We start from the raw sequence: 27,543 nt of genomic DNA, 5'->3' as shown, positions 1-27,543 counted from the left end.
CTTCCTCCTTTGAGTCTCTGGGAGGAGCGACTTGGTCTTCTCATCCTGTCCTAGGCACTTAAAATGTTCGCACATTATCCAAGTCTGTAAATGCTGCACGATTTATTCTTTCAAGAGCTGATCTTTAATCTTCTGGGATTTGTTTGTTTCTCTGTAATTTATAAAGCCTAATTTGCATTTCCTGAATAAGTATGTTATTGAGACTGTCTTGCAAGCAGAACAGTGGGGTTTGGCAGAAATTTCTCAATGGATCGTTTTCCTTGTCTACATACACTTCTGGTATCCAGAGAGGCTTTAATGGTAGGGCTCACCACTCATAAAGTAGTCTTATCGAGGTAAGGGAACAAGGCTGCCCACATTTGCCTTCCCATTTTCTTCATTCCTTTTTTGCCATTTTCTTCTGTTCTGGATTCAGACTTCCTAATAATTGGAGAAGGGCTTTTGTGCTCATTCCAAATCATAATATTGACTTGGTGTGAGAAATCACTGGATGATCCCAAACCCCTTGCAAGCCGTCTCCCTGGAGGAGGTAAGGCACATGGAGGGCCAAGCTATACTTGACTCTCTCCTCTAGGCTTAGTTGTCTCATGAACAAGGCCCTGTCCTATCCTTAACATCTAGTAGCAGAAGTAGGAAGGGGCAGGAGAGAAAGAGGAGGAAAACAAAGGGCATGACTGCCATACGGGTCACTTGTGGTACCCGCAATGATGACTCCAGCGAACTGGGAAGGCAAGTGGTTTGCCTCGAGGGCTCAGTCTTGGAGACCTCTCTCTCAGACACTCACCAGTGTTGCTCATGTTGCCTCGCTTCTCCTGCCACTGTGATTGGTTATAAACAGAATTAGCCTGTCGTCAACAGCAACCCACCCCTTGTGAACACACAGTGACACTTCTGAGGAGTTCCAGGTTCCATTGGCGGGGGCCTACTTATATCTGATGGAGACCATCATCTGAAGGTAAGTTTTTTTTCTTACCTGATTTTACAGATTCCTTTGAATGTACCAGAATCATCCTGGACTTGGTCCACGCTCTTTTGTGTGCATTGACAGGTTCTTTCTAAGTGTGTCCAAGCCCTCTTCAGTACTCCATCCTTTCCTACCTTATGGTGATATTTTTGCATGACTCACTTCAGTTCCCACGGACCTATAAACTGTTATACTAGAGGTAATTGTAATAAGCAATGTCTCCTGGATGTTCTGCACCCTTAAGACAACTTTCAAAGGACTTGACCTTCCTTGTCTCTGAAAGGTTTTGAGGGAGATGCTTGATCTTTTCATCCACTCTTTGTTTCTCTGATAAAAGTGAAAGACCATCAGCCCTATAAACCCTAATAATTTAGGCAGAAACTTTTTTTCCCAAACTTTTGAGAATGGAGTTGTTTAATGTTATAATTATGAGAGGACTTAAAGAACTCTATAAAGTTCTAGAATTGTTGGGAAGCTCATATAATGCTTAAATCCTTGTTCCATGGGGCAGGGAGGGAGGCAGAATAAGTTATTTTAAAAATGAGAAGAGATTCTTCTTGATGTTTTACTTGTTGCATGGGCTCATTGTGGTCTCTTCCAAAATTAATGGTGCACACAGTAGCGATATGTATTCGTATTCTGTGAGATGGTATGCTCCCAGGCTGGTCTTCAACTAAGCTGTGTGAAGCTATTCTCTAGCCCTAAGTGCTGCCCACCACATTCCCCACAGCTCAAAAAGGCTAACTGTTGGAGACATTAACAACCAAATGATGGTCACACCAACAATAGTAAGGTCAAGAAGCCCACATTCCTGGCTAGAGGCTTGAAGTACATAATGATTGCGTGTCCCTGTGACCTTTTTAGAACATTTTAGTTCCCAAAAGAGGAGTACCAGATGTATCCCAAATTTATGTGATAATAAGAATTATGGGGGCACTTGTTAAAAACATAAATTACCAGGTCCTTCGCCTGGAAATTCTGTTGGAAGGACTAGGTTGAGCTCAGGAGTCTATGTGTTTTACAAGTACCCCAGATAATTACTGTTTTCAGGAAAACCTGGGAAACAATGTTTTTAAAATTAGATAGACCTGACTTCACATCTCAGCTGTGAGATTTACTAGATGTATCAGATTCAAGTTGAAATGATTTCCCAAAATACTGAGGGTCTTCTTACTCCAGGAGTTACTTTGAAAATGGTAGCAGATCTCTTTGGCAAATATTAGGAAACAGTAACAGTAACACTTGCAAAAATATGACTTTTCTTCCTCAGGGTAAACATGCTTTCTTTTGAGAGCTTCTAGGGTCTTGACTCACAGCTGCAAAATAGATACTGGACCTGATTCACTGTCACCATGGCTTCTTTCAGTTTCCTATTTGTTAATTAATTCCCTATTTATTGAGCACTTCCCTGTATGACGGAAAGTTTTCTAGATGTTTTGGATGTGTCCGTGAGTAAATCAGTCAAAAATACTTACCTTTATAGAGCTACTATTCTCCACTGAGCTTCCCATTTTCCTCCTCAAGATGAAAAGTTCTGAGTGGAGGGTCTGGTTGCTGGCCCTTACTACCAGGGCCAGGAGGGGGACTATCATACTCCCTGTGGCATCCACAGTAGGAGACAGTTCTTGAAAGTCACACAGTGATTTTTTAAATACCAAAATAGAAAGGGTAGTCAGAGAGTGAGTGACCCAGAGGTTTTGAGACACACACACACACACACACACACACACATCTATCTTATAGATTGAATTCTGTGCTTATTCATGTCTACACATTTGAGCCTAATAGGAAACAGATGCAGGTGATGTTTACTGATTGCTTATGTGCTTTTCCTGCTTTCCTCCCCATCCCTCCATCACTTCCCTTAAATTGATAAAATTCAATACCAAATGGAGACGAAGTGCCCCTTCCAGTCTCATGTGGAAATGGCTCCCTCTGGTGGATGGTGGGAAAGACTACATCTTTCTCTCCAAAAAGTACTCTAATTTGGAGACTTTGATTTTTGTTTTTCCCCAAGTTAATCTTCAGCTGGTTTTTCTTTCCCAAGTGTTTAGGATTAATTTCCATGTGCTCATACCTAATTAACACAAGGTACACAAAAACCCTTATCATTAGAACAGTAGGCCCGCCTATTCTGCCACTGTATCGGATGTTGGCTATGGTTCTTTGTGGCTTTGAGACCCCTGCCAATACTGCTAATATTTAGCATTTTTCCCTGAAGGTATATGTTTTGAGACATAATAATATTTGGGGGCATCAATTTTCTACAAGCGATGAATTCATCAGTTATTTAAAAGAACTTTAAAAGCACTAAAAATGGGATAGTTCTTCAGCTTCTGTATCCCTTCAACTGTCATCTTCACAGGGAATAAAATCTTGAAATACTAATATTAAGTCCTTGCTTCTCATCCCTTGTATGTGGCTTTTCTCCTGTTTAGTCAGAAATTTCAATTCATGAAGAGGTTGGGTTGTATTAGCAAGAGTAAATTTTTTTAAAGTTTAAAAAAATCCAAAATATGCTCTTCAGATTTAAAGCCGGGGGGTGGAGGGTGGGGAGGGAGGGAGGGAGACTTGAGTGAAGAAGAAAATAGAGTTTTTGTCATTTCAATAAGAAAGAAAGAAGAGAGGACAAGCAGATCTCCTGTCACCCCAGTTTCAAGGCACCAGAGGATGATCAACCAGGACAGAGGAGGGGAGCTATGAGGCTGGGCCAAGGCCTGGGAGGATGTCCAAGATGCGGGGGAACAAGGCATGGGAACCAGAGGTGACAACCAGGAAGAAGGCAGAGCCCCATTGGTTCCTAGGATGAGGGGGAAGCATAGAAGCTAACTTATGTTTTATTTCCACACCTGGGTCCTCTATTAGTCTCCATTGGACAGGAATGTGGTTGCCTGATGATCCCAGTTTGCAGGTATGAACCATCCATGGAGCTGGTCACATGCCACATGACCAGCACATGCTAAGACCTGGCTGAGTCTTATCTAAAGATCCCAGATTCCTTCCCCCTCCACAATAACAGGCTGCTCACAGCCCCCCAAACCACAGGGTGAAGATCCTTCACAACAACTCACTCCTTTTGCACCCTAAGTTTTGAACAAGAAAATTAACAAGGAAGTGTAGGACCAGAACCAAAGGACACATCTATTCTCCCAGGAACCAAAAGAACAAAGGACATGGGAAGGATGGTGAATGCTCTGGAATCCCTGCCCCTGACCCAGCCCTAGCCCCACTTTGTCCTGACCAGATGCTTTACACTTAGCCATGAGTGAGGAAAACTTGATAAAGTCTTGATAGCCTGTGGTTCCCAATAATTTTGGCTCTACCCTTCACAATTCCAGCCTCCCTGACACCCAGCAATGGCATTGTGTGACACAGAAAAATGTCTAGCCTCCTTAAGCTACTTTCTTAACCCTTTTGAGTTTTAGATAATATTCACCTACAAACTTCACTGACAGGAGAGCTGTGAGGATAAAAAAAAAAGCATCAGGGGCTGGGGATGTGGCTCAAGCGGCAGCGCGCTCGCCTGGCATGAGTGCGGCCTGGGTTCCATCCTCAGCACCACATACCAACAAAGATGTTGTGTCCGCCAATAACTAAGAAAAAATAAATAAATATTAAAATTCTCTCTCTCTCTCTGTCCCTCTCTCTCACTCTCTCTTTAAAAAAAAAAAGCATCAAGAAGAAATAAGTCATTGGATTTTATTATATAGGAGAATCAGAAAAGAGTGGGTCCTGGCAAATCTACTACTTGGAACTTGGTTCCCAAGTGTGCAGAGCAGTGGGTGCCATGCCTGGAGGGAGAGTCTGACAGTACTGGAGGAGGCAGTGGGGGGAGAACCCCTGGAGGCAGTGGAGCCCTTGGAGCCTTCTCTGTGAGTAGGGTGCTGCTCTGTTCTTCTAGATCTCACTGAGCAAGAAGCTGCAAAAGGGTCTGACTTTCTGCTTGATAAATCACAAAGTAATCAAAATAAAGAACTCAAAATGAGTTCTGAATTCTATTTAGTCAAAATATGATTTCATAGTATCATCATGAAAGAGATCCAGAACCAGAAAGAATGAACGTGGTTATTATGTTGGGTAAATTATTATTATGTACTAAATTTGACTGTGGTGAATATTCCATGTGGTGGAGTGAGGGATATTTGTAAAAAGTTTCAAAAGCAGGATATAGAAAATTTCTTTAATGTTCTCATGGGAGGGGAGTCAGCGATACAGAGAGGTGCAGGGCAAGCAGGTACCGTAGCTGGAGCTGAGGAGGGAAACGCCTGGGGAGTTGAGAGAGGAGGTCTTAGTGGCAGGACTCTTATTCTGTTCACCTTTCCGCTATGCACTGTTCAAACAAGGCTGAGGGAAGCCAGAAGGGAGAGGGTGCACGTCCATTCCAGCAGAGTCTGCAGCTTCAAGGTAGGACCCCCATGAAGGAAGGACACCAGGTTCTGCTTCCTGGCCGCTCACCTCTCACAGCTTCTCATCCAGACATCTTGGAGTGTGAAGGCCACAGGGCACCACCAGGGGGCGCATCCAGGTTCAGTCTTTAATAAAAATGTAGCAATACCACAAAAAAGAGAAGCCATAGATCCAGATCATCAAACTGGCATTGAAGACCACATGCCAGCAGAAGAAAGTGGTGGCAAAGGCTATGTCATTTTTGTCATCATCCATCCATTTATAGCCAGAGATTGGCTTGAACAACATAAAGCCTATCTGTACCAACCAAGAGCCTGTGATCATGTACAAAAAGGCCTTCATTGTCCATATCAGCATGGCATTGGGAGCCCAGAGCTCTGCAGTCACTACCACCGTTAGCAGGAACATGGCCTGGGTGAGCAGGATGTGAAACTGCAGTTCTACTCCTTCTGTGTCCTGCATGTGAGACACCATCAGGGGCAGAAACAGAAAGATGCCCAGGGCTTGGGTGCCTTGCTCCAGAGCCACACACCTCTGGGGCATCAGGTTCTGGCTCACCGTATCTGCACACCCCGTCAGGAAGAAGGTCAAATAGAGAGTGAGGTGCTGCCACTGTTTGCGGTACAGAAAGTCTCTCTGGTGATACATCTTGCTGATAAGAACCAGCTGTCCGTGCACGCTGTTCAACTCTTGGGCTACTAAAATGAAGGCGCTTAGGATCTTCATGGGGCCAATGTAATAGATCTGCCGTAGCCTTGCCCATCTCCCTTGGTCCCAAGGGCGACATGGTGGATATTGGACACGGGAGTTGCAGATGAAGGCCCTAGAGACGAGCTGTGCCTGGTAAAGTCCATAGAGGAACAGAGACAGCCCTGGGTACAGATGACCCTCAAAGCCTCCCATGGCACTGAAGACAGGCGGGTGAGCCCAGAGGCAGAAGCCAAATGTTCAGGGATGGCCTTTCTCTCAGGGCCCTGGAGTGTGGAGGGACCCGGGTGAAGCTTATATTGCCCACCCATCCCACCACATCCACATACAGAGGGGAAGTGGTTGTGGAGGAGGGCCTAACAGTTGGGGTGGGTGTCTTGGTTTCCGTCCTGGCCTTCTGCTGTGGTTCACTGATAACCACCTAACCGTTGACAGTGAAATGAGCCCGTCCTCCAGCACAAGGCCAGGCCTCTGCATGGTCGAATCCTTGCCTCTCCACCCGCTGTCCTTGATCCCAGTGCCACCTTCCTTACTCCCCTCCTCTTAAGTCTGTTCAGGCTACAAAATAATAGATACTATCAACGATACCAGTATCAAAATACCACAAACCGTGTCGCTTATAAACAACAGAAGTTTATTTCTCACATTTCTGGAGGCTGGAAGTCCAAGATCAAGATGCCAGCAGATTTGGTGGCTGGTGAGGACCTGCTCCCCCACGGATGGCTCTTTCTTGCTGTGTCCTCACACTGTAGGAGAGACAAGCTGTTCACTGGGCTCTTTTATGAGGGCACTAATACCATTCAAGGGGGTTCTGCCCTCGTGACCTAATAACCCCCTAAAGGTCCTACTTCCCAATACCATATCTGGGGGTAAGGATTTCAATAAATGAATTTGGGGGAACACAAAATTCTGATCACAGCACCTCCAAATTCACAGGACATAAGGAAGAACCCAAAGAAGGCATAGCAAACACAAAATGTAGGGCACAGTCCTTAAGATTCCTTACATGTTGTTGTTAGATTATGTATTCTGTACACGTATGAATGTGTAACAGAAAATCCCAGCAGCATCTACAACTATAATGCACCAATAAAAAACTGGGAAGAATAAAAGATTCTTTACCATATAACCTTGTACAAACATGATGTCCGCATGCAGTCCTCTAGATATAGACCTTTGTAAGAGCCACACATGAATCTATGGAGTGCCCAATTATCCTGATATAATCTCAAGATTGCCAGAAAAATGTTCATTCCTAAGAATGTCTCTTTGCTGATCTCCAGAGAGAACCTGGATGCTACCATCTGAGATTCCTTCCTTTGAATTAAAGCAATGTTCTTCCAAGTTAAAATGCAGATGGATGGGTTCTACTCAGAACTCTTAACTCAGAATTTCTGAGGGTGGTGTTCTGCAATGAGCATTTCAGTAAGCACCTGAAGGTGATTCTTCTGGAGGCAACGTGTCCTACACGTTAGACACCACTGGGGACATCTAAATTTTCAGATGCACAGAGCAAAATGTTAAGCATTGGTGAGAAAGAAAGCTCATTAAGCTAGTAACTAATTGTGAATTCGTTTTCAAATATTTCTCTTTTGAAATTTGCATTTATGGGCTGGGGATGTGGCTCAAGCGGTAGCGCGCTCGCTTCGCATGCGTGCGGCCCGGGTTCGATCCTCAGCACCACATACCAACAAAGATGTTGTGTCCGCCGAGAACTAAAAAATAAATATGAAAAATTCTCTCTCTCTCTCTCTCTCTCTCTCTCTCTCTTTAAAAAAAAATTTGCATTTATTTAGAATGTAATGGTCATATTATGTTTCATGACAGCCAACCAAGTATAGGGGGTATCTCAAATTTTGTTTCACATAGATCTTACATATTTCCATTTTTGTTGGTAAACTATGTTTTTATTTTTGCTGCTGTAAATAGATCTATTTTATTTTATAATTATTATTGATATAAGAACCTATAATTTTGTATTGATCTTCATATTAATCATTTTGTCAGGCTGTCATAGTTCTAATTTTCAAATAACTTTATATAGTCATATCATCTGCCAAGAAAAACATTATCTCCTTTTAGATATGCTTTTGCCTTTCTTTTGTATTTTCTGTATGTTCCTATATACAAAGTTCAAAAACATGCAAAACTAAATAACAAAAAGTGTGTAACTCTAATCAAAATTCAGGAGAATGGTTACTTCTGAGAGGGGAAGATAAGAAAGACTTGAGAGGAACACAAAAAACATTGAAAATAATGAGAATGTTTTTCTGGTCTTGGAGTTAGGGTGTACATAGGAGTATTGTGTCACAACTTATGTGTCCTATAAATGCTATTACACACTCAGTATTAAAATTTTAAATAAAGAAATAAGAGAACTAAGTAGCACTATGTGGGTGAGTGAGACTCAATATCCGACAAGTCTACTTTAAGGTGAAGAGTTTGGAAGATAACTGTAGAGGGGCTTCTTCAAATGCTAAAGTGATGTTTATTTTTATTTTTTTGTACCAGAGATTGAACTCACAGATACTTAACCGTTGAGCCACATCCCCAGCCCTTTTGAATGTTCTATTTAGAGACAGGGTCTCGCTGAGTTGCTGAGGCTGGCTTTGAACTCACCATCCTCCTGCCTCAGCCTCCAGAGCCACAGGGGATTACAGACATGCACCACCTTGCCCAGCTAAAATTTTATCTAGATCATCAACTCCTATTATATGTATTATTCTATGACAAGCTTTTCTTCTTTCTCTGTCAGTCATATAATGTGTTGGAGAAAGAATTATTTTGTTACACAGAGGTGCTTTTTATTTAATTTTTTTTCTTTATCCAGATCCTTATTGGTAGACATATTAGTCTTTTTCTCCTTCAGGAACATTGGTGAGTGAATTTTCTTCTTAGGGTTGACAGCCATAAGTGAAATTTCCAGGTCATGGACTGTGTTAGTCAGCTCTCGTCACTATAATAAATACCGGAGTCCCACCAACTTCCAATAGCGCCACAGGCTGGGGACTTAGCCTTTAACATAGAGGCCTTGGGGAACATTCCGGATCCAAACTGCAGCATAAACTGTTCTGTTTTTGTTGGTTTGTTTGAATAGATAGTGACAAACCTCCCCTCACAGTGGGATACTGATTTTTCACTTGCCCTCGTGACCTTTAAATCAGTAAGTTCTCTGGATTCTCCTTCCCAGCAGATCTTCCAGGGGTTCCCTCCACTCCTACCCGCTTTCCTTGCTCAGGCATCAGCAATTCGGCCCTCCTGAAAGGCCTCCCATCAAGGTTCCAATCCTCCTCTATTCCCACCCCACTGCAGCCAGGTGACCTTTGGGACAAGGGAACTAATCATTCCATTGGCTAATTTCAATTCTCCAGTGGAATCCCACTGCCTCAGAGGCAAGATTTGTGCCCTTAGTTTTGTGCTTAGGCCTGGTCTCATTCCAGCCCCTCTCTACATGTACCAGAAGCTCTAGTTCAGCCTGGATTGGTCTTCCTGTTCCCCATCCATTCTCTACCTGGGAAACGTACTCTTCCTCATTTTTCCTTTGAGCCTCGGTTAAAGATGGCCTCCTCTCCACTGGGCAGGGTACTTTTCTGTACAAAATAAACACATCTCAATCATTATATTTTCCAAGCCATGGTTTGTTTGCTAGAAATGTTTAAAGTCAGAGACTATATCTTACTATTTTTTTAAATTTAATCTATCCCTGTGCCTGGCAGTGCTCAATGCCTGTCTGATAGATGCGTGAGTAAATTAGTGCAATATCAGGTGAACACAAGGTCTCTACCATAAAGGACTTTCTAATCTAGTTATGAAGACAAAACAGACACATACAAAAGATGTCAGGTCACTAATGCTAAGTGCTAAGTGACAAACGAGTGGAACAAATGACTAGAGCCATGGGATTAAAAGAGAGATCTCATCCTAACTGTACAAGTCAGGGCAAATATGACCATTCACAGTTAATGGCTGGAGAAACTCTAACATGTAAATTCAGATCTTATCTTTGGTCCCATTGTCTATGGGCACAGAGAGGCAGAATGAAAGGGTGTGGTTGACCTGGCATAATTTTAACTTCTCAGCAGAAATACAGACATTCTTGCATAAACCAATGTTTTTCAACACTTTTTTTGTTTTTTTTTAATTGTTGCATAATAATTGTACAGAATAGTGGATTCCACTGTGGCTTATTCATACACTTATATAACATAACTTGATTAATTGCACTCCTCAGTACCTCCCCTTGCCTTCCCCTCCACCTTTTCCTAGACCCCTTCCTCTACCCTAATAGTCACCCTTTTGCTTTTATGATGTCCTTCTGTTACTTGTCCAAGTGTCACTTATTTTGCATAACATGATAATCTCCAGATCCATCAATTTTCCTGCAAATGGTACAATTTTATTCTTTAAGAAGGAATTCAACTCCATTGCATATTTGTGCCACATTTTCTTTATCCAGTCATCTGTAGATGGACACATAGGATAATTCTATAACTTGGAAATGGTGAATTTTGCCATAATAAACATAGACATTCGTATTTATTACTATATGCTGACTTTAATTCTTTTGGATAAATACCGAGGAGTGGTGGAGCTGGGTCATGTGGTAGTTTGATTTTTGGTTTTTTGAAGAAATTCCTTATTGATTTCTGTGGGGCTGTACTAATTTGCATTCACATCAACAGTGTATGAGTCATCCCCCTCCCCATATCCTTGCTAGCATTTGTTATTTGTGGACTTAATGATTGCTGTTCTGACTAGAGTTAGATGGAATCTCATTGTAGTTGTGATTTCCATTTCCCTGATGCCAAAAGATGAGCACTTTTCCATAAATTGAATTCCATTTGTACTTTTTAAAAGAAGTATCTGCTTAGTTCATTTGCCTATTTATTAAATAGACTGTTTTTCTGATGTTGAATCTGAGTTCTTTTTACATTCAAATATTAATCCTCTGTTGGAAGAGTAGCTGGCAAAGATTTTCTCCCATTCTGAGGGCTGTTTCTTCACAACGTTAATGATTTCCTTTGCTGTGCAGAGACATTGTAATTTGATGCCATCCTATTTGTTGATTCTTGCTATTTATTTCCTGAGCTATGGGAGTCCTATTCAGAAAGCCAACACTTTTTACTCTTGTCTACTCTAAGGAGCTCTTCAACATGTTTTTCCTTATTCACTTCTCCCTATGAAAACTTAATATCACTCTGCTAATTAGAAGCAAGGAGTTCTACCGATGGAGCCAGATGTATCACTGACATGTAAGATGAGCAAGTGCCAAACTGACTAAGTGATGTTCGGTGACCTGCATGTATGCTGCCACCTGAGACAACCTTGCAGGTACCCTTGTGGACATTTACCACTCTCTGGGTCACCACAGGGACAGGCCCTGGTGGGCACAGTATTACCTTGTTGAAGATTCTTTGAAAATAGGTAACAAGTCTCACCTAATCCTAGTGAAAATAGTCTCTGGGTTGGGGCCCATGCATCTGAACTGGAATCAAACCTTTCTTCCACAGCGGTGCCTTGATCCAAAACAGGTCATTCTTCACCCTATGCTTGGGAAAGAATGCACTAGACTAAAAACTACCACCCAGTTGTCAAGGTATCCCTTCTTCCTGCCATCATCAATCCACAGATTCACCCCAGCAGAGTGGGGCAATGTGTTAGTCAGCTTTTCATTGCTGAAATAAAATACTTGAGACAGTCAAAAGGAGGGGAGATTTATTTTGGCTCATGGGTTCAGAGGTTTCAGTCCACGGTTGGCTCAGTCACTCCTGGGTCTGTGGTGAGGCAGTAATATCATGGCCGTGGAAGCATGCAGCGGAGGAGCCGCGCAGCTCATGGTTGCCAGGAGGCAAAGGGAGAAAGAGGAAAGGGCCAGGGTCCCCAGGATACACAAGGGCATGTCCACAATGACCTACTTCCCCCAACTAGGCCACACTCTGTAAGGTTTTCACATTCTCCCAACAGCACTATCCTCTGGGGACCAGGCACTCAACACATGAGCTTTGGGGGCCCATTTAGGAACTAGACCACATCTTCATAAAAGCAGATCCCAGCCACGAGAGAGGCTGAGAGAGGCTGGCCCCTGGGTAAGGGGAACTGAGGAGGCAGGAGGCTCGGGGGAGGGTGAATAGGGGATGGAGAGAAGGAGAGAGGGAGAAGGCAAGAAAACATGGAGAACTCAGAACAAAAGAGGGCGAAACAGCTCTGAGAGGAGAGGCAAGGAAGGGGAGGCCAGGGGCTACGCTCTCCCTTTCAAAGACGGAGGTAAAGTCCTCCCACTCAGACCTGGGGGACATTATCACTTAGCAATTAAAGAAAAGTTTGATCTGTGTCTGAGGCCTCATTCAATCATTTGCTGAGTGGATGTTTTAAGACAATCTTTATCTTCTTTAAGATGGAATCTCCTAAAAAAAAAGACTCAATCTCCTTATATGCAAATGTAGAATTATGGGGATTTCATGGAGCATTGTATTTGAAAGCGGGTTATAAATACAAACACTGTTATATTAAATTGTATATTATATTAAATATATTAAACAAACATTAAATTAAGACTCTGAAGCTCATTTCTTTCAAATCTCCTTCTATTTTTACAGATAAAGAAACCAAAGCCCAGAAAAAGTGGCTCACGGGATACCACAGGATTATTGGGCTAGTGACAAAGTACACTCTGCAAGTCTCACAAGCCAATGGTGAACAGGAAGTGCAGGGACATCCCAGCTCAGCACCAGGCAAGAATGAAAGTGGGCCACAATTGTCCCTGTAGTGCACAAGAGCTGTCCTCCCCAGTGAGTGCCATGGGCCCTGGTGCCCCAAATTCACAGGACAGCCCAGCACCCAGGCTGGTCCATGGGCTGGATCTGGATACCTGTATCTTCAATCTCACACTGTCCACCCCCCTCAGTGGCACTGGCAGGAAGAGAGGCCAATCCTAGCCTCCTCTGATCCCAGAGGACAGAAGAGTCCGCTTTAGAGGAGAGCAGCCATCTCTGCAAAAGTGCCCCACACTGAGACACCAATGCTGCAGCCTGCCATTAAGAGGCCCCCTTCAGTGTACCCTCCAGCCTAGAACATAACTGGAAAAACTACAGACGGGTCAGTTGTTTTGAAGGCAGAAAGGGAGGAGCTGGTCAGTACAGAGTCCAGAAACACAGACATGAAAGCCAGAATTTACCAGATTTTCCCCAGTGCTACCCAAGGAGAAAGACTTCATTTAGGAGACAGTAAGTACTCTATTCCAGAAGTGAAATCACCTAGAAGAAGAATATATTTAAGAATGTCTTTAAGGATATACGTAGAAATATCTCAGCATGTACTTTGTGACTTGCCAGCCTAATAACCATGTGATGGCCTTGTTTTTACTTCAATTTCTTCATCGGTAAAAATGAAGGATTTGAAAGAAATGAGCATCATAGTCTCATACAGCATAAAGATTAATAACTTAAAATATGGATTTATTTAATGTTCTTAAAATACATTTAAGCTTTTCCCTACCCTGCTGAATTTTCCCCACAAGTTCATCCAGTTAATCTGAGTTCTCTGTCAGTGTTCAGTGGGAGTACCAATTAAGTCATCCCTAGAGACAGAAGAGACAATTACAACAAAATCAAAGATGTGAATGAACTTTTATTTGTGGTTTTAGAAATCAGGTAGTATCTCACTCTACAAAACTGCTCTGATGAGCTGAGCCGAGGACACTGGCTTTACAGAAAGAAGGGGGCTGAAGACAGCAGAAGCAGAAATCAAAAAGTGGATCTCCTGTCAAAGTTACCTCCCTGGTAAAGAGCAGCAGGGGCCACCCTATCATGTGACAAAAACTGGCCTACAGGGGACTTGTCGGTTCTGATTTCTTGGAAGGTCAGATAACAACCTTGTTTCAACTTAGTGGCGTGGAACTTTGTTGTGAGTGAATGTTTCTGTTTGATCTGTTGGGTCTAGTGTGGTAGCTCAGATCAAACCAATGGCCTCCTATAAATTTAACAGTAGCAGCCCTGCAAAGGAGAGAAAAATGTGGCTAGGCATGGGTGGGTGGGTAAGTACATGGGGTGGGGGTGTCTTCTAAGCAGGCATGAGTATTTCGGCCACCACCATATCCTTTAATGCTAATGAATAAACTGGGCTTCTGTTAACATTTATTTTAGTGTCTCTCAGTCCTTTGGAATCTAAATAGTCAGGTATAATTGAGTTTTTGGATCAGTAAGCTGCTGCCTTGGTTCTTCTCAGGATTCATCCCTGTCTCTGTGAGTCCCCCACACTTCTTCACCCCACTTTCTGCCATCTCAGCTACAAGAATATTCTCAAATTGACCAAATCATATATTTACATTTAATCTTTAACCCACTCCATTTTGATTTATCAAATATATATCAACCATCTATAATCAACCAAATACTGTGCTAAAATCTGGCATTACAAAGATAAATAAGACATGTCGCCTGTCCTTAAGGAACACAAAAGCAGTACTTTATCACTCAAAGTGGTCTACAGGTCACCAGTGTTGGCATCACTTGGGAGCTTGAGAGGAACTGTGGCATCTCAGACCTACTGAATGGGGATCTATATTTTACCAAGATCCCCGTTGATTTGTGTACATAATGTTTGAAAAGCACTGGCCTAATAGGAACTAACTCAACTAAGCCATCTTGAGTTGAATTTTATGAAGCAGTATAAAGGAAGTCGGTGGGATTGTGGAGAAGAGTGGGGTTATTTCTGATAGGGGAGGGGTCAAGGTAACCTTTACAAAAGAGTGGACATTTACACTGAAATTTCAGTTGAAAGGTTGGACAACATGGAGGGTAGGGAGAAGACGAGGGTGGGAACATTCTGTTGGGGTGGGAAGGAGGCCACCTTGGAAACTAGACTAGGACAGACTAGAACAAAGGTCTTTTAAGAGCTCCCAACTCTCACCCTGGGATGGCTGGTGCCACCCAGGCAGTAGGTGCCATGTTCTCCTTGGCACTGACCCAGATGACAAGTCCTTCACCACTTGACCTCTACCCTGGGAGGTGATGTGTGTGTGAACAGGGAGAGGCCTCTTCCCAGCTCCTTGCCTTCAGTGACCCCTCAGGGATGAGGGGCTGATGTTTGCAGTCAGCAAAGGATGCCGAATCTCAGATCTCATGCCAGGCCATCTGGCCCCTGGCAGCAACTCTGCAGAGCGACCTTGGTAAGAAGTGGATGCACGAATTCACACAGATTCCTGGCAGCCCAAACGGCCTCTGAGGAGAGCGTTTCCCCCGTTTTGGACTATAAGGGAAGTTGATTCTGGAGAAAGTAGAAAAATAGTGAAAAATAATGGAAAGGGATTGGGGCAGGAGTCCTGTCCTGGCCCCTTGCTGTGTGTCATCTCCAGCCCTGATAGAGCCTGTGATTCCGGCACCTTTTAGATAGTTTTAGAAAAGTCCGACACTCCCCCCCTTTTCAAAAATAATCAGGTTCTCTTGGAATTCACTTCCCAGTGTCAAAATAAAGCACTCTTAACCGGGACATGAACTTTACCCAAATCTCAAGAGCCGTGTCTGTTGGGTTGTCCATCAGGGTAACATTTAGGGAAAAAACATACTAAGTAATAATGAAATAGTTATTAAACATCTACTGTGCTTTGGAGAGAGGGGGCAGCTGAGTAGGGCACTAAAGGAGCAGAATCTTGAGTTCTGGTCAAAAAGGTTCTCAGACATATATTTAGAGAAACATGACATATTTGTACAGAAGAAAGCAGTATATAATTCCATAATAAAGTGATCTATTAATGATAATTGTTAACAGCTGACAGTGCTAAACACTTTATAGGAATTATTTCATTTATTCCACACAAATCTATGAAGCAGTCATTTAGGAAATTTTGGCAATAAATAATAGAAAACCCTGATGTCATTGGCTTAAACAACAACAAAAAAATATTCTTTCATTTAATGACAATGTTAGAGGAAGTGCAGTGCCTGAGCTGGTTAACTTGGTGGCTAAATGAAGTCATCAAGATCCAGTAATTTCTAGTTTTTCTCTCTGCCATCCTCATTGACCTCATCCTCATGTTAGCAACCACCACGGTTTCAAGATGGCGGCCATGCTTCAGGACACCATATCCTCACATGTGCAGATACAGAAAGGAGCTTTATTTTATATGTTTATAACATATCTACAGGGACCCATAGTAGATTTTTTCCTATTGTTCATATTTATGACAGGGGAGGGACTCACCCAAAGATTTTCCTGGAAGGTACCCTTGAGTCTCCCTGACTGAGCCTGGATTTCATCCTGTACCTCAACCCATCACCAGCAAGGGAGCCACAAGGCTGGCTGAGCCCAACCTGCTTCAGTCCTTGCAGCCACAGCTGGTGCTCATGCCCCTGCTCTCTGATGCACCTGAGAGGATGGAGGGTAGATACCGAAATAATAACAAAATAGCTAATTAAAAATGGGGTTCTATAAGAATAAAAGGCAGATGGCTATTAAGGCCAAATATTCCATTTTAGAGTTTAAGAAACAGATTCGGAGAGTGCAAGTAGTTCAAGGTTACACAACACGTAAACAGCATTAAAAGAAAAATTCAACCAACAAAATTTAGTAGTTTATTTGAGCAAAGAAAAACAAAGACAAAACAAAATATAAACAAGTCATGAATTCTGCAGCCCCCGGACTCAAAACAGGCTCTGATAACTCCAACTAACAATCTGACAGCATTTATAGATGGTGGGAGGGACACGAAGAGACAATTCATGACAGCTTTCTTGGTTAACTGGTCACAGAGCCTCCAGTTGTGAGCGAAAGCTCAGGGACTGTGATTAAGCGCTATTTTGGTTTGGTCAGCTGGGCCCAGTGGAGGAGCCTAGTCCACATTGATGGCCTCCTACAAATTTTATTTACTATCAGTAGAGTTGGAATTTAAAGCATATCATATTCCCTGGCACACCCCAAATCAGGACCAATGTTGTGCTTCCCGGCAGGCTTCCCTGCCTTCCTGGTCCCTGTCTCCCCACTGTTGCCCACTCTGGGGTCACAGCCTCCCCTGCACCTCCTCTGCACCACATCTTTTATTTGCTCCCCCAGTCTCCTCTAGGGAGGAGACCAGGTGTCATTCACTGTTCTGTTTCCCTCCCTACACCCTACACTGTGCTTATTTACTTTTTAAATCAATCTCCATTTACCATTCTCACTGGGCTGGATTTTCCTCCTCAGGTCAAAGCGTGTCTCCTTTCCTTTGCTTCTTCCTCAGCCTTACTAGAACACAGCCCTAACACCCAGGAAATGTTCAGAATAAATAAGGGCTCAAACTTTAGGCTCTGACAGGCCAAGGTTTCAGTTCTGCCTTTGCCACGTATTAGCCATGTGACTTTAAGCAAATGGCTTATCTAAGCCATAATCTCCTTATATTCAAAACAAGGATATTAATACACAAGAATTAAATGAAATAATATGGTTTCAGCACAAATGGGAATTATTATTTTTGATTAAAATAAAATGAAAAGTAATGTTAGTGCAGTGCATCAGTTTAATGCTAATTGCTTGTTTGAACATTTTCTAGTCTGATCCTCACAACATTAGGTGAAGGATGAACCTTCCCTGTGACAGTTGAGGAAGCTGAGCAGAGTGAGCTCATATTTTCATATTGTTCTCTTACATTCTTGGAGAGCTAGTCTCCCCCCTTATATGTGCCGCCAGCGGACACTCCTGGGGCATTGTCTCTATTATGGGTTGAATTTACAACCAAAAATTCATGTTAAAGCCTCCAGGACCTCAGAATAAAATCCCATTTGGGAAAAGGGTCACTGCAGATATAATTTCTAAGTTAGGATGAGGTCACACTGGAGCAGGCTGGGCCCCATCTCAAGTATCTGATATCCTTATAAAAAGAGAAAATTTGGTTGCAGACACAAGAAAATCATGATATAAAATGAAGGCAAAGATCTGGGTGATGCCTCTGTAAGTCAAAAAATATCAAAGATCGGCAGCAAACCAATCTAGGACAGAAGCTAGGACAGAGGCATGGACCACATCCCCCCACCCCTCACAGTCCCCAGAGGGAGTCAACCCTGCTGGCACCTTGATCTCAGAATCTGCCTCTAGAACCACGAAAAATACATTTCTGCTGTTTAAGCCACTCAGTTTGTGGTACTTTGTTACAGCAGCCCTAGAAAACTAATAACAGTCTCCTTAGGCAAAGGCTATGAATTTGACCATGAACCCATTTCAGTTGGGCTTGCTTTTTCCTTTGGGAGATTCCTTTGCTTCTTCTGGGCACCCCAAGAGTCTCACTAATCCTGTGATAGATTTTACATTAATATCTTGGTTGGGATTCCCGCATCCCCTGAACCTGAGCAGCGTGGACTGGGAGAGGTCTGATTGTCACCGGAGCTTCATTTCATTCTCTACCCTGAACTCTCAGCAGAGAACAGCTTCCTTACTCTTTTCTTTGCTGGTAGAAGTTTCAGTCTTCTTCACATTTAAGGGGCCACACATACAAACTCCAGCCTCTATGCAGAAATCTTGATTTAGTTCCCTAAAACTGTATCTCCTGTCCTCAGCAGCATAAATTCCCAACTGTTAGAACCTGTATCTAGGTCCTGTCCCATTCAGTTTGCTTCGGGGTCAACCCATGAGCTTGTTGAATATTGTAGTTTATCACCTGGAGGTTTGAAAGGGTTCTCTCCTTAGATCTTGGCTAAACACAAATATAAATTTTCCAGATTCCTCTTATTTATTTTATCCAGCATGCCTTTTCCTGCAGGGGTGGGAGGTCAGAGATTAGATATATCAGCCTGCCATGTTGCTACAAATGGAAATTCTTGGAGTAAGAAGTTCATCTTCAAGACAGAGCGAGGGTGTCTGTGTTGAGCAGTTCTCACATCTAGGTGCGCACTGGCTTTTTTCTCAGGAGAGCGTTCAGCCAAGCCACTGTGTGCATATGGGTGTCCCACAGTCTCCTCCCATAGGAGGTCCTCAGTGGGAACCTTCTTCCTTCCCTGATCCATTCCAATCCGGAAACTTCATTACTCAGGAAAGAGAAAAAAACATTGCTGGACTGAAATTGAGTCCCAAGCCACCTGAAAAGAATCTCTAAATCTCCTCTCCTTGGGAGGAAAGACATAAGGAAGCCAAATACAGATCAGGATTGGAGCCATCAGAAAGATCCCCCCAAAACCCATGATCCATGTTAAAGGTCATGATTAGTAAGACCTGCCTGCTCTGGTTAGCATCATTTCCCTCACGAGATAAAGTCATCAAAACTATCATTTGCTTCGGGGTCAACCTATGAGCTTGTTGAATATTGTAGTTTATCACCTGGAGGTTTGGGTTCTCTCCTTAGATCTTGGCTAAACACAAATATAAATTTCTCAGGTGGGGTAAACAGTGGTGGAGCGGTCTGTTACTTTTGGGTCTCCGAGAACCTGAAGTTTCCTAAGTACATCAACAAGATTTGGTATGTAATGCTTCAGCCAACTAGTCACCAAAGATGTACCAGAATGGCCTGGTGTCACACCATACTGAAAATCATGTCTGGGCCCCCATGTGCCTCTCAAAGAGGAAGCTTGACTCATGTGAGAATTCCCATATTACTTGGAGCAAAAATTTCTAGTTATTTAGGTCATTCTAAAAGTTGACCCTGGGGCCAGGCACAGTGACACACTCTCATAATTCCAGTGACTTAGGAGTCTGAGACAGGAGGGTTGCAAGTTCAAGGCCAGCCTTGGCAACTTAGCAAGACTCTAAGCAACTTAGCAAAACTTTGTTTCAAAATAAAAAATAAGGACTGGGGGGTGTGGCTCAGTGGTTAAGCACCCCTGGGTTCAATCCCCAGTACCAAAAAATAAAAAATAAAATAAAAGACCACTCAGGGGCATCATAATAGTTCCTATCACTTGAACAGCCATCAGAATCAACAGTGTGGGCTATCTGAACATCAGGCAAGAAAGGACATTTCCCTTTTTCCTGGTTCCCTACCTATGAAGATAAATAGCTTCATACTCTCTGGACAAAAACAGTGTCACTGACTTCTGAAGTGAAAACAGAACTGGCTTCGTTCACCAGATTGTCAGCAAATGAACCCTTTGTCCCCCACTGCAACCCATGCCCCAACCCCTTCCTCCAAGAACCCCAGAGTTGATAGTTACTGCAGTCCCATAAAATTTGCTGAATAGTCATTCTCAGAAAAGAAGAAGCATGAATAGTGCATTTGCTGTTGTTGTATCAACAAGTTCCCCCAACCCCACTCACCTCTGCCCCGTGTCCCCCATCTTCCACAATGAACTAACTCCATGTCTCTCTCCTGCTGCAGCCCAGTAAAATAAAAAGGCTACCACAACCCTAGTTTCAGTTCCAGCAGGGGCTTTTGAAGGAGGAGAGCTCTCTGAGCAGCCAATTCATTCCATGCAACCTCAGACATCACCCAGGCCTGTGTCTCCCATTCAATCCCATCTGCCTCCCGCTGCCCCCTGGAAGATTCTATTCCTAATCAAACCCACAGTCTCATGTTCTTTCCAACCCCCAGAATTTCTTCTAGGGCTGGACTGCCATTTACTTTTTAAGCCCTAAAGTTTAAAAGTTCTGTTCTGTCTCATCTTCTTCCTGAGTATCACAGGAAGGGCCTTCACTTTAGAAAAAAAAAGAGCTGCACACACTCCCAGGAGACTAGACAGATCCAGACTTTATGAACATAAAGAATAAAGAGTGCAGCCAGGACAATTCTTTCATTCTTTCTTGATGAGTCTCCATCTCCTTAGTAGAGAAAGGAGAATTTTGTTACAGCAGGGACACATGCACGCACACACACACACACACACACACACACACACACACACACACACACACACACTCAAAGTTAGCCAGAGTTCTCTTGATACACTGAAACATGAAATTCAAGCAGTTTTTGTTGATTCACTCTATTACACCAGGAAATGAGGAACCATGAGTTTGAGATCTGACCTTTCTGCTAGTTTTCTAAGCTTGACAGTGGCCAGGCACATAAGTGGTTTCTTAGTGGCAAGAAACTTGAGTTTATCTGCCATCAAATTGTTCAGGAAACTGGGAGTAGGGTGGTTTTTCTTTTCAGGTTTTAAACTGTTTTACACACAAATATTGCTAAAATGTATTGGAACATCTCTGCCATCTTTTTTTAAAATTTTTTTTATAGTTGTAGATGGACTGCATGCCTTTATTTTATTTATTTTTTAATCTGGTGCTGAGGATCGAACCCAGTGCCTCACACATGCTAGGCAAGTGCTCTGCCACTGAGCTACAGCCCCAGCCCCAGCCCCATCTCTGCCATCTTTAATAAAGTATTCTGAATTTAGTTTAACTTTTATTTTTATGGCTCTCTTACTTGTCCTGTTCTGTTGTACAGGAACACCTTGAGTGACAGGAGTAGGGTGGAGGGTGATTATCTTACGAAACCCCAAATTACTAAGAACTTTCCGTTTTTGTTCTGCTTGTCAGAGTTAATTCTCTTGTCAGGCTGCCATCCAGCTTCTCCTGCCGTCAGTGTCAATTTTCTTCTTCACTTAAGATCTTATAATCTCCCATTACCTAGGGAATGAATTAGTGGGGCCAACTGGTTAACACTGCGTCTTAAGAAAGAGCAAGTTGGCTGTGAGAGAGGTGGCTCTCTGCACCACTTTTCACTTCTTAAAACATTTGACCATTGAAGTTTTTAAGAGTGACCTGTTGTTCTTTTTTGAACATCTCTATATTCTGGAAGTTTCCTATGTATGATCTTTCAAAGATCAAAGGATAGTGGAGCGTAACCATGTATTCTCAGAGATTCTGCTATTTCACACCTAATTCCATGTATGACAGTGTGGATTGGGGCATCCTTTCATTTTTCCTGGGTGCACACCACCTTCCAGCCAATATTGCCTGCCCCTTTCTCTCTAAGCATGCGTGCTCGGCAGTGTTTTGTAATGGATGAATATCAATTTCCAAAGTTGAATTCCTAATTTTTCTTACTACATAAACATGCAAAGTGACATGGCTGATCTGAACCTCAAAATCATTGTCTATTTTAATCAGATAGCATAATTATTATTAATGTATTTATTTCTGGAATTTGGACTTGAACCTGGGGCCTTGTGCATGGTAGGTGAGTGCTCCACCCCTGAGCCACACTCCAGCCCTTATTATCTATTTTAAAAGAGTGGTAATTCTTCTTAGTTACTAGGGCATTGTTACAATTGAAAATGATAATGCTTATAGAAACATTTTCAGAAATATTGTCATTGCTTCCTTGTTCAGACTGCAGGCTGTGTTTTCAGACTGACTGCACAGAAAGAGGAGGTGGAGAGACCCTACCCTATATACACCTCAGCCCAGTCCCTGTTCCTGGTCTGCACTGAGAATGGGGAGAGCATAGTTAAAAATATATACATTATCATTATCCAATGTAACATTTTCACCTGTCCTTATGGAAGAAACTTTTTTTTTAGTTCAATAGTGTTTATTATGAACATTCTGGTTCTAATCCCAGTTGTCATATAAGAATAGCATTATATTATAAATAGAGGTAATAATTACTTCTTTTTAAAAATTTGTCCTAATTAGTTATACATGATCATACAATGCAATTTGATACATCATACATAAATGGAGTATAACTTCTCATTCTTCTGGTTGTACATGATGTAGGAGTTACACAGAACGTGTAGTCATATATGCACATAGGGTAATAAGGTCCAATTTATTCTACTATCCTTCCTACCCCCATACTCCCTCCTCTCCCTTCATTCCTCTCTGCTTAGTCCAAAGTTAACTCTTGAAGAAAATTTTTGCACTGCATTGCTAAAACTTATTGAGAGTTACTCTATCAGTGAGGCTTTATGTTTTTTTCTTATTTAATAATAACGATAATGCTAATGATTGTCCTCATTTTTAAAATGACAAAATAGAAAGTTAAAAAGGTTAAGTAATTAGCCCAAGTTCATGCAGCTAATAAATGGTAGAGTCAAGGGTTAAGTTTACTTATAACTGGGCTGGGGATGTGGCTCAAGTGGTAGCACGCTCGCCTGGCATGCGTGCGGCCCGGGTTCGATCCTCAGCACCACATACAAACAAAGATGTTGTGTCCACCAATAACTAAAAAAATAAATAAATATTAAAAATTCTCTCTCTCTCTTTAAAAAAAAAGTTTACCTATAACTTCTGTGTTAATCCTCTAACACCATCATTTCTTCTAAAACTAAAAGAAAAAACCCCTAGAAGACTTGCCTGAGTAGCCCCATCCTTATCAATTTATTAGCACCTTTTCAGGAGGCCAACATTTACTGAGCCTCCCATAGCTCATGACACCCCTTTTCCTGACCTTATTGAGCCCTTCCAACATGCTAGGCACTAGTGATTCACATACCACCCTATTTCTCTGCTCCCCTGTACAGAACATCTCTGTAAAGAAGTTGTTTATACTTCTGTCTCAATTCCTGTCCTCTCATGCTCTTTTGAACCAACTTCAAAGAGACTCTTACCCCACCTTTCCACTGAAATTGTTCTTTTCAAGGTCAGTAATGATTTCTATGCTGTTAATCCAGTGGTCGATTGTCAGTCCTCTTCACTAACCTCTCAACAGTATTTGATACAAACATCTGACTATATTGTAACTTTTTTAACGAAGAAAGTTTATTTAAGAGAGGTAAGGTAATAGTCAAGAAAATATTTTTCTTCTATTTCACCTTATGAAATAAGCGCTAAATATATATACACATCTATAAATATATGCATAGGAGTATATGTAGTTATACACAAAAGTCGTATGATATGAATATGGTGATTTAAACACCATATTCAGATGGTAATGCTGAAATGACAGTAACATCCCCAATCATTGTGAAAAACAAAAATTTTCACAATGCTCTTTATCAGGGCGACACTGTGTTTGTAAATAATCCTCCATGGATTCCTCTAATTTCTACATGGCTTGTGAACAGAGACACTGACTGGCTTTCTTCTGGACTATCTTCTTAAGAACATTTGCATCACAAACAACTCTGGACACAGGGACAGCAGCCCCTAAGAAGGGTCAGCATGCTTCTTGTCCATTACAAAGGATTCAGGCTTCCTCAGCCCAGAGTTCCTTTCCCGTATTTCAACCCACCGTGTTGCATCTTCCAGCATTCTTCTTGCTGCCTTGGGGGAATGGAGACTCAGGAACTGGGGCAGGAAAATGCAGATGCTCTGGATAGTGCTATTGCTGCAGTAAAATCCTTTATCTCTCCATCTTCATCGCTCACATCAAGGTCCATGCTTCCATTACCTTCCATCTGGATAATTGCCAGAACTCCTCAATTGGTCTCTTGCTTCCTTCTGGACTCCCAAACTTCATTTTCAACATGGTACTGGTATCCACAATAATCTTATTTAATCTTAGTTTTAATTAATTTACTTCTTGGCTAAAAATTCCTTAGTGACTTCCCATCTCAGAGCAAAAGGCAAAGGCCCATGATATTCTTCAAAGTCCTTTGCAATCCAGGCCCCTCTGATGCTCACTGTCCAGGTCTCCCACCAGTATCTCCCTGGCTCACTCTGCCTAAGAACACAGCTTCTTTCTGCTCTAGACATGCACATACAACTGCCAACAAAACTCCCATTTAGATGTCTAATAGGCACCTTGAACTCAACATATCTAGAATTAGACTCCTGATCATCTCCCTAAACACAGTAAGCACGCTCCTGCCTTGGGGCCCTCATACCTACTATTCCCTCTTCCTTGACAACTCTTCACATTTATCTTTACAACTCATTAGCTCCCCTTTTTAAGTTTCTGCTCAAATGCCATCATTATCACATAGACCTTCACTGATGACCCTACTTCAAATTAGCAGCTCCCACCCCCTCTTCCTGGCACATGCTGTTCCCTTTCTCTACTTCACTTCTCTCTCCTCCCTTCTCTGGCATCTAATATTATGTATTTGCACTCTTGCTTATTCTTTATCAGTTACCTTCTCCCACTGAATTATAAACATTTGTTGAGTGAATGGATCAAACAATATAAACTTCATGACATGTCCTTATAACCTCCAAAGTAAAAATTTTGAAAGGTCTCTACCACTAAACTGCTCATAACATGTTTGGGGGATCCTGATTAGATGCCATTAAATGACTAACAGGTAAAACCTGAAGCCAGGAAGTCTGGGTTCAGATCTTGGTTATGTCACTTTCTGGTTCTATATTTCTGGGTCACATAATAACCACTTATTCCATTTGTTAAACAAGTATCAAGAGGAAATCCCCTGCCCACCCCATGGGTTGTTGCCATTTTCAGTGAAATAGAAATATCCAAAAGAGCTTTGCAAACAGTTTCTTTGCTCTTATACCAAAATCTCAGCCACTAATATAATAAGGGCCCAGTCAGTAGAGTCATCAAACTATGCTGGGCCCAGGGAAGAGAAGACTGGAGGAAAGGTTAGGTTGTAAATAGGGTAAAATCTCTATATCTTCTAATGCTGGCATGTTTGCCCACGTCCCCTGGGTGATCTATCTCTGTGGCTTCCTCATGCATGAAGGCAACTCCATGTCCACATCATCCCTTGTTCAGATGGCACCTCCAACTCCTCCTCTCAATCTCTAGGGCACCTTTCACTCTTCTTGGGGTTCTCTTAGAGGAGATCCCTTGAAGGAGACCCCAGTTCTTCTGACTTCCATGGGGTTCATGTGTGGACCCTACATACAACAGCCTCTGTGCTTCTTCTGACAGTGGGCATAAGACTTTCCTCTTTTGCTCGAGGCAAGGGCAGCTCCAGGACAGCCTCTGGAAACTGGACTCCCCAAGTGAGAGTCAGACAGGGTCCCTCGGAACTCCAATTCTGGAGCACACATATCCTGCTCTCCACACAACACCCTTGAGGCCGGCCCATTGCACTCAGCTGAAGGAGAGGGGAAAGGCACCCTTCACCCTGTCCACTGTCCAATGGGAAGCAGGGTACAGGAAATGCATGGGACACTAGTGCATATCTCTCTGCAGGAAATGCCCACTTCCCGTCTCTGAGCAGCTTCAACTTCTAGGCCTAGAGCTGGGTAACGAACAAAGGCCACAACACTGACTCTAGGCCTCCCTTTTAAAAGTCCTGAAGTCTAGACACTAGCACATCCCCTAGGAGTGACAATCTGACTGTCCCAGGGACAGTTTATTGCTAGCCTTTGAAACCTCTGCTGAAACTCAGACAAGAGGAGGAGTTGCAGTTAAGATCCTGCTTCAGTGTTGAACTGAATACCATAAATGAAAACGCAATGTATGGCTCCAGAGGAGGTCCACCACTCCTGAGAATGTCCACAAGGTCAATGTGGCTATAAACAGAGCACCTGATGGATTCTTAAGTTCCTTGCTGGGAAAGTCTTCAACCAGAAAATTAGGGCAGTAGGGAAGGAATTGTCTGAAAAAGGAGCTGTTCAGAGACAGGGCTGTGGCAGGACATGTGGAAAAGATGACCATTCACTTTGGAGTTTGTAACAAGGAAGACAACAGTGGGGCTAGTCAGAAGATTCATTCCAGAACTCATTCTACCCAGGACACTGCAGTCCTTTTATGACAGGAGGGCACTGCCCTTGCTGGGGACTACCTGTGGCAATCTTAAACGTCCTTATTGAAATGTCAGCATTGATCTTCAGCTCCTTTTTTGCACCCAAACTCCACATCCCATTAAAATTTGTGGGAATCTGCTTTTTACCAGCTTAAGGACTAGAGAAAGGGGAAAACCAGAACAGGTCTGGGAGAAGCTAACCACCATTATTTGAGAACATATAATGAACAGACAACCGAACTATTACAATATGAATCCTTTGATCTTCACAATTAATAAAGATGACCTAGCCTCAATTTGCTTACGGGAAAACTGAGGCTGAAGTTGATTGAGAGATTTCTCTCATCAAAATACAGAAGATACTGGGTAGGTACAACTCATTGTTTCCAGAACATTCTCAGAACTTCTCTGCCAGTACTCACATTGTGTGCTCCACCTACAAAATACTACACTCCTGTTCAGATCCCACCACTCTTAAAAGGGAAGTACCCATGTAACTTCCTATATACAGCCATCTTAGTTCTCTCCAAGGTGAGAGAACTTTATATCTCTTTCGTGACGTATCAGTCCTCCTTCCTACTATGGCTACTCGTGCACATACAATTTCCTGTCCTAGAATATGAAATTCTCAAGGGCAGAGACAGTGTCTTGTTCACCAGACATTAACCCAAAGCATTTAATCACAGCATTAGGGCAAGCATCTTGCTCACAGCAGATGTTCAACTCCTTTGTTGAATGAGGCACACAGTGTGTGCATTGCAAAAGATGGAATCTCAGATATTCTGGTACCACAGCCCCTTGTTTGCATCCCAGATGAACAAGATCTGAGGGTTTGCTGTCATCAAAAAGCAAACGCTGGCTGATCGCCAGAGGGCATCTACCCCATCCTGGCTTCTGCTTCAAAGTTCCCCGAAGTTCCAGTGGCGGGCCTCTTGATCTTTCCTTGTTTGCTCATTAAAGTTAATTTGG

At 42.6% G+C, this 27,543-nt stretch overlaps 1 protein-coding gene, 1 long non-coding RNA gene and 1 other non-coding gene across 13 annotated transcripts in view; 2 read left to right on the top strand and 1 right to left on the bottom strand.

Annotated features, from left to right (window-relative positions):
- LOC144367137 (uncharacterized) overlaps positions 1-14,214 on the top strand; it is a 55,468-nt gene extending 41,254 nt beyond the window's left edge. For all 4 annotated transcript variants that reach the window (XR_013426424.1, XR_013426422.1, XR_013426423.1 and 1 more), the window contains one exon: positions 12,676-14,214. This is a non-coding gene — a long non-coding RNA (uncharacterized LOC144367137). The remainder of the gene's footprint in view (positions 1-12,675) is intronic.
- Positions 1-27,543, bottom strand: part of LOC106144700 (transmembrane epididymal protein 1) — a 69,137-nt gene that overhangs the window by 4,669 nt on the left and 36,925 nt on the right. For 5 of the 8 annotated variants that reach the window (XM_078022448.1, XM_078022447.1, XM_078022451.1 and 2 more), the window contains 2 exons: positions 9,591-9,669; positions 5,131-6,825 (listed from right to left, as the gene is read on the bottom strand). In XM_078022448.1, the coding sequence (XP_077878574.1) occupies positions 5,492-6,274 (783 nt within the window). In that variant the 5' untranslated portion in view covers positions 6,275-6,825; positions 9,591-9,669 and the 3' untranslated portion in view covers positions 5,131-5,491. Of the gene's footprint in view, positions 1-5,130; positions 6,826-9,590; positions 9,670-11,517; positions 11,629-27,543 lie in introns of those variants that run through there. The other 3 variants (XM_078022449.1, XM_040278203.2, XM_078022446.1) reach the window with 3 other exon arrangements.
- Positions 22,289-22,421, top strand: LOC120887732 (small nucleolar RNA SNORA51). Its single transcript, XR_005731064.1, has one exon. It is a non-coding gene; the product is annotated as a small nucleolar RNA SNORA51 (small nucleolar RNA).

The sequence above is a fragment of the Ictidomys tridecemlineatus genome, chromosome 10 (assembly GCF_052094955.1).
Source record: "Ictidomys tridecemlineatus isolate mIctTri1 chromosome 10, mIctTri1.hap1, whole genome shotgun sequence".
Classification (NCBI taxonomy): domain Eukaryota; kingdom Metazoa; phylum Chordata; class Mammalia; order Rodentia; family Sciuridae; genus Ictidomys; species Ictidomys tridecemlineatus.
Note: the sequence above shows the minus strand (reverse complement) of the source record. Positions and strands in the feature narration are given on the sequence as shown.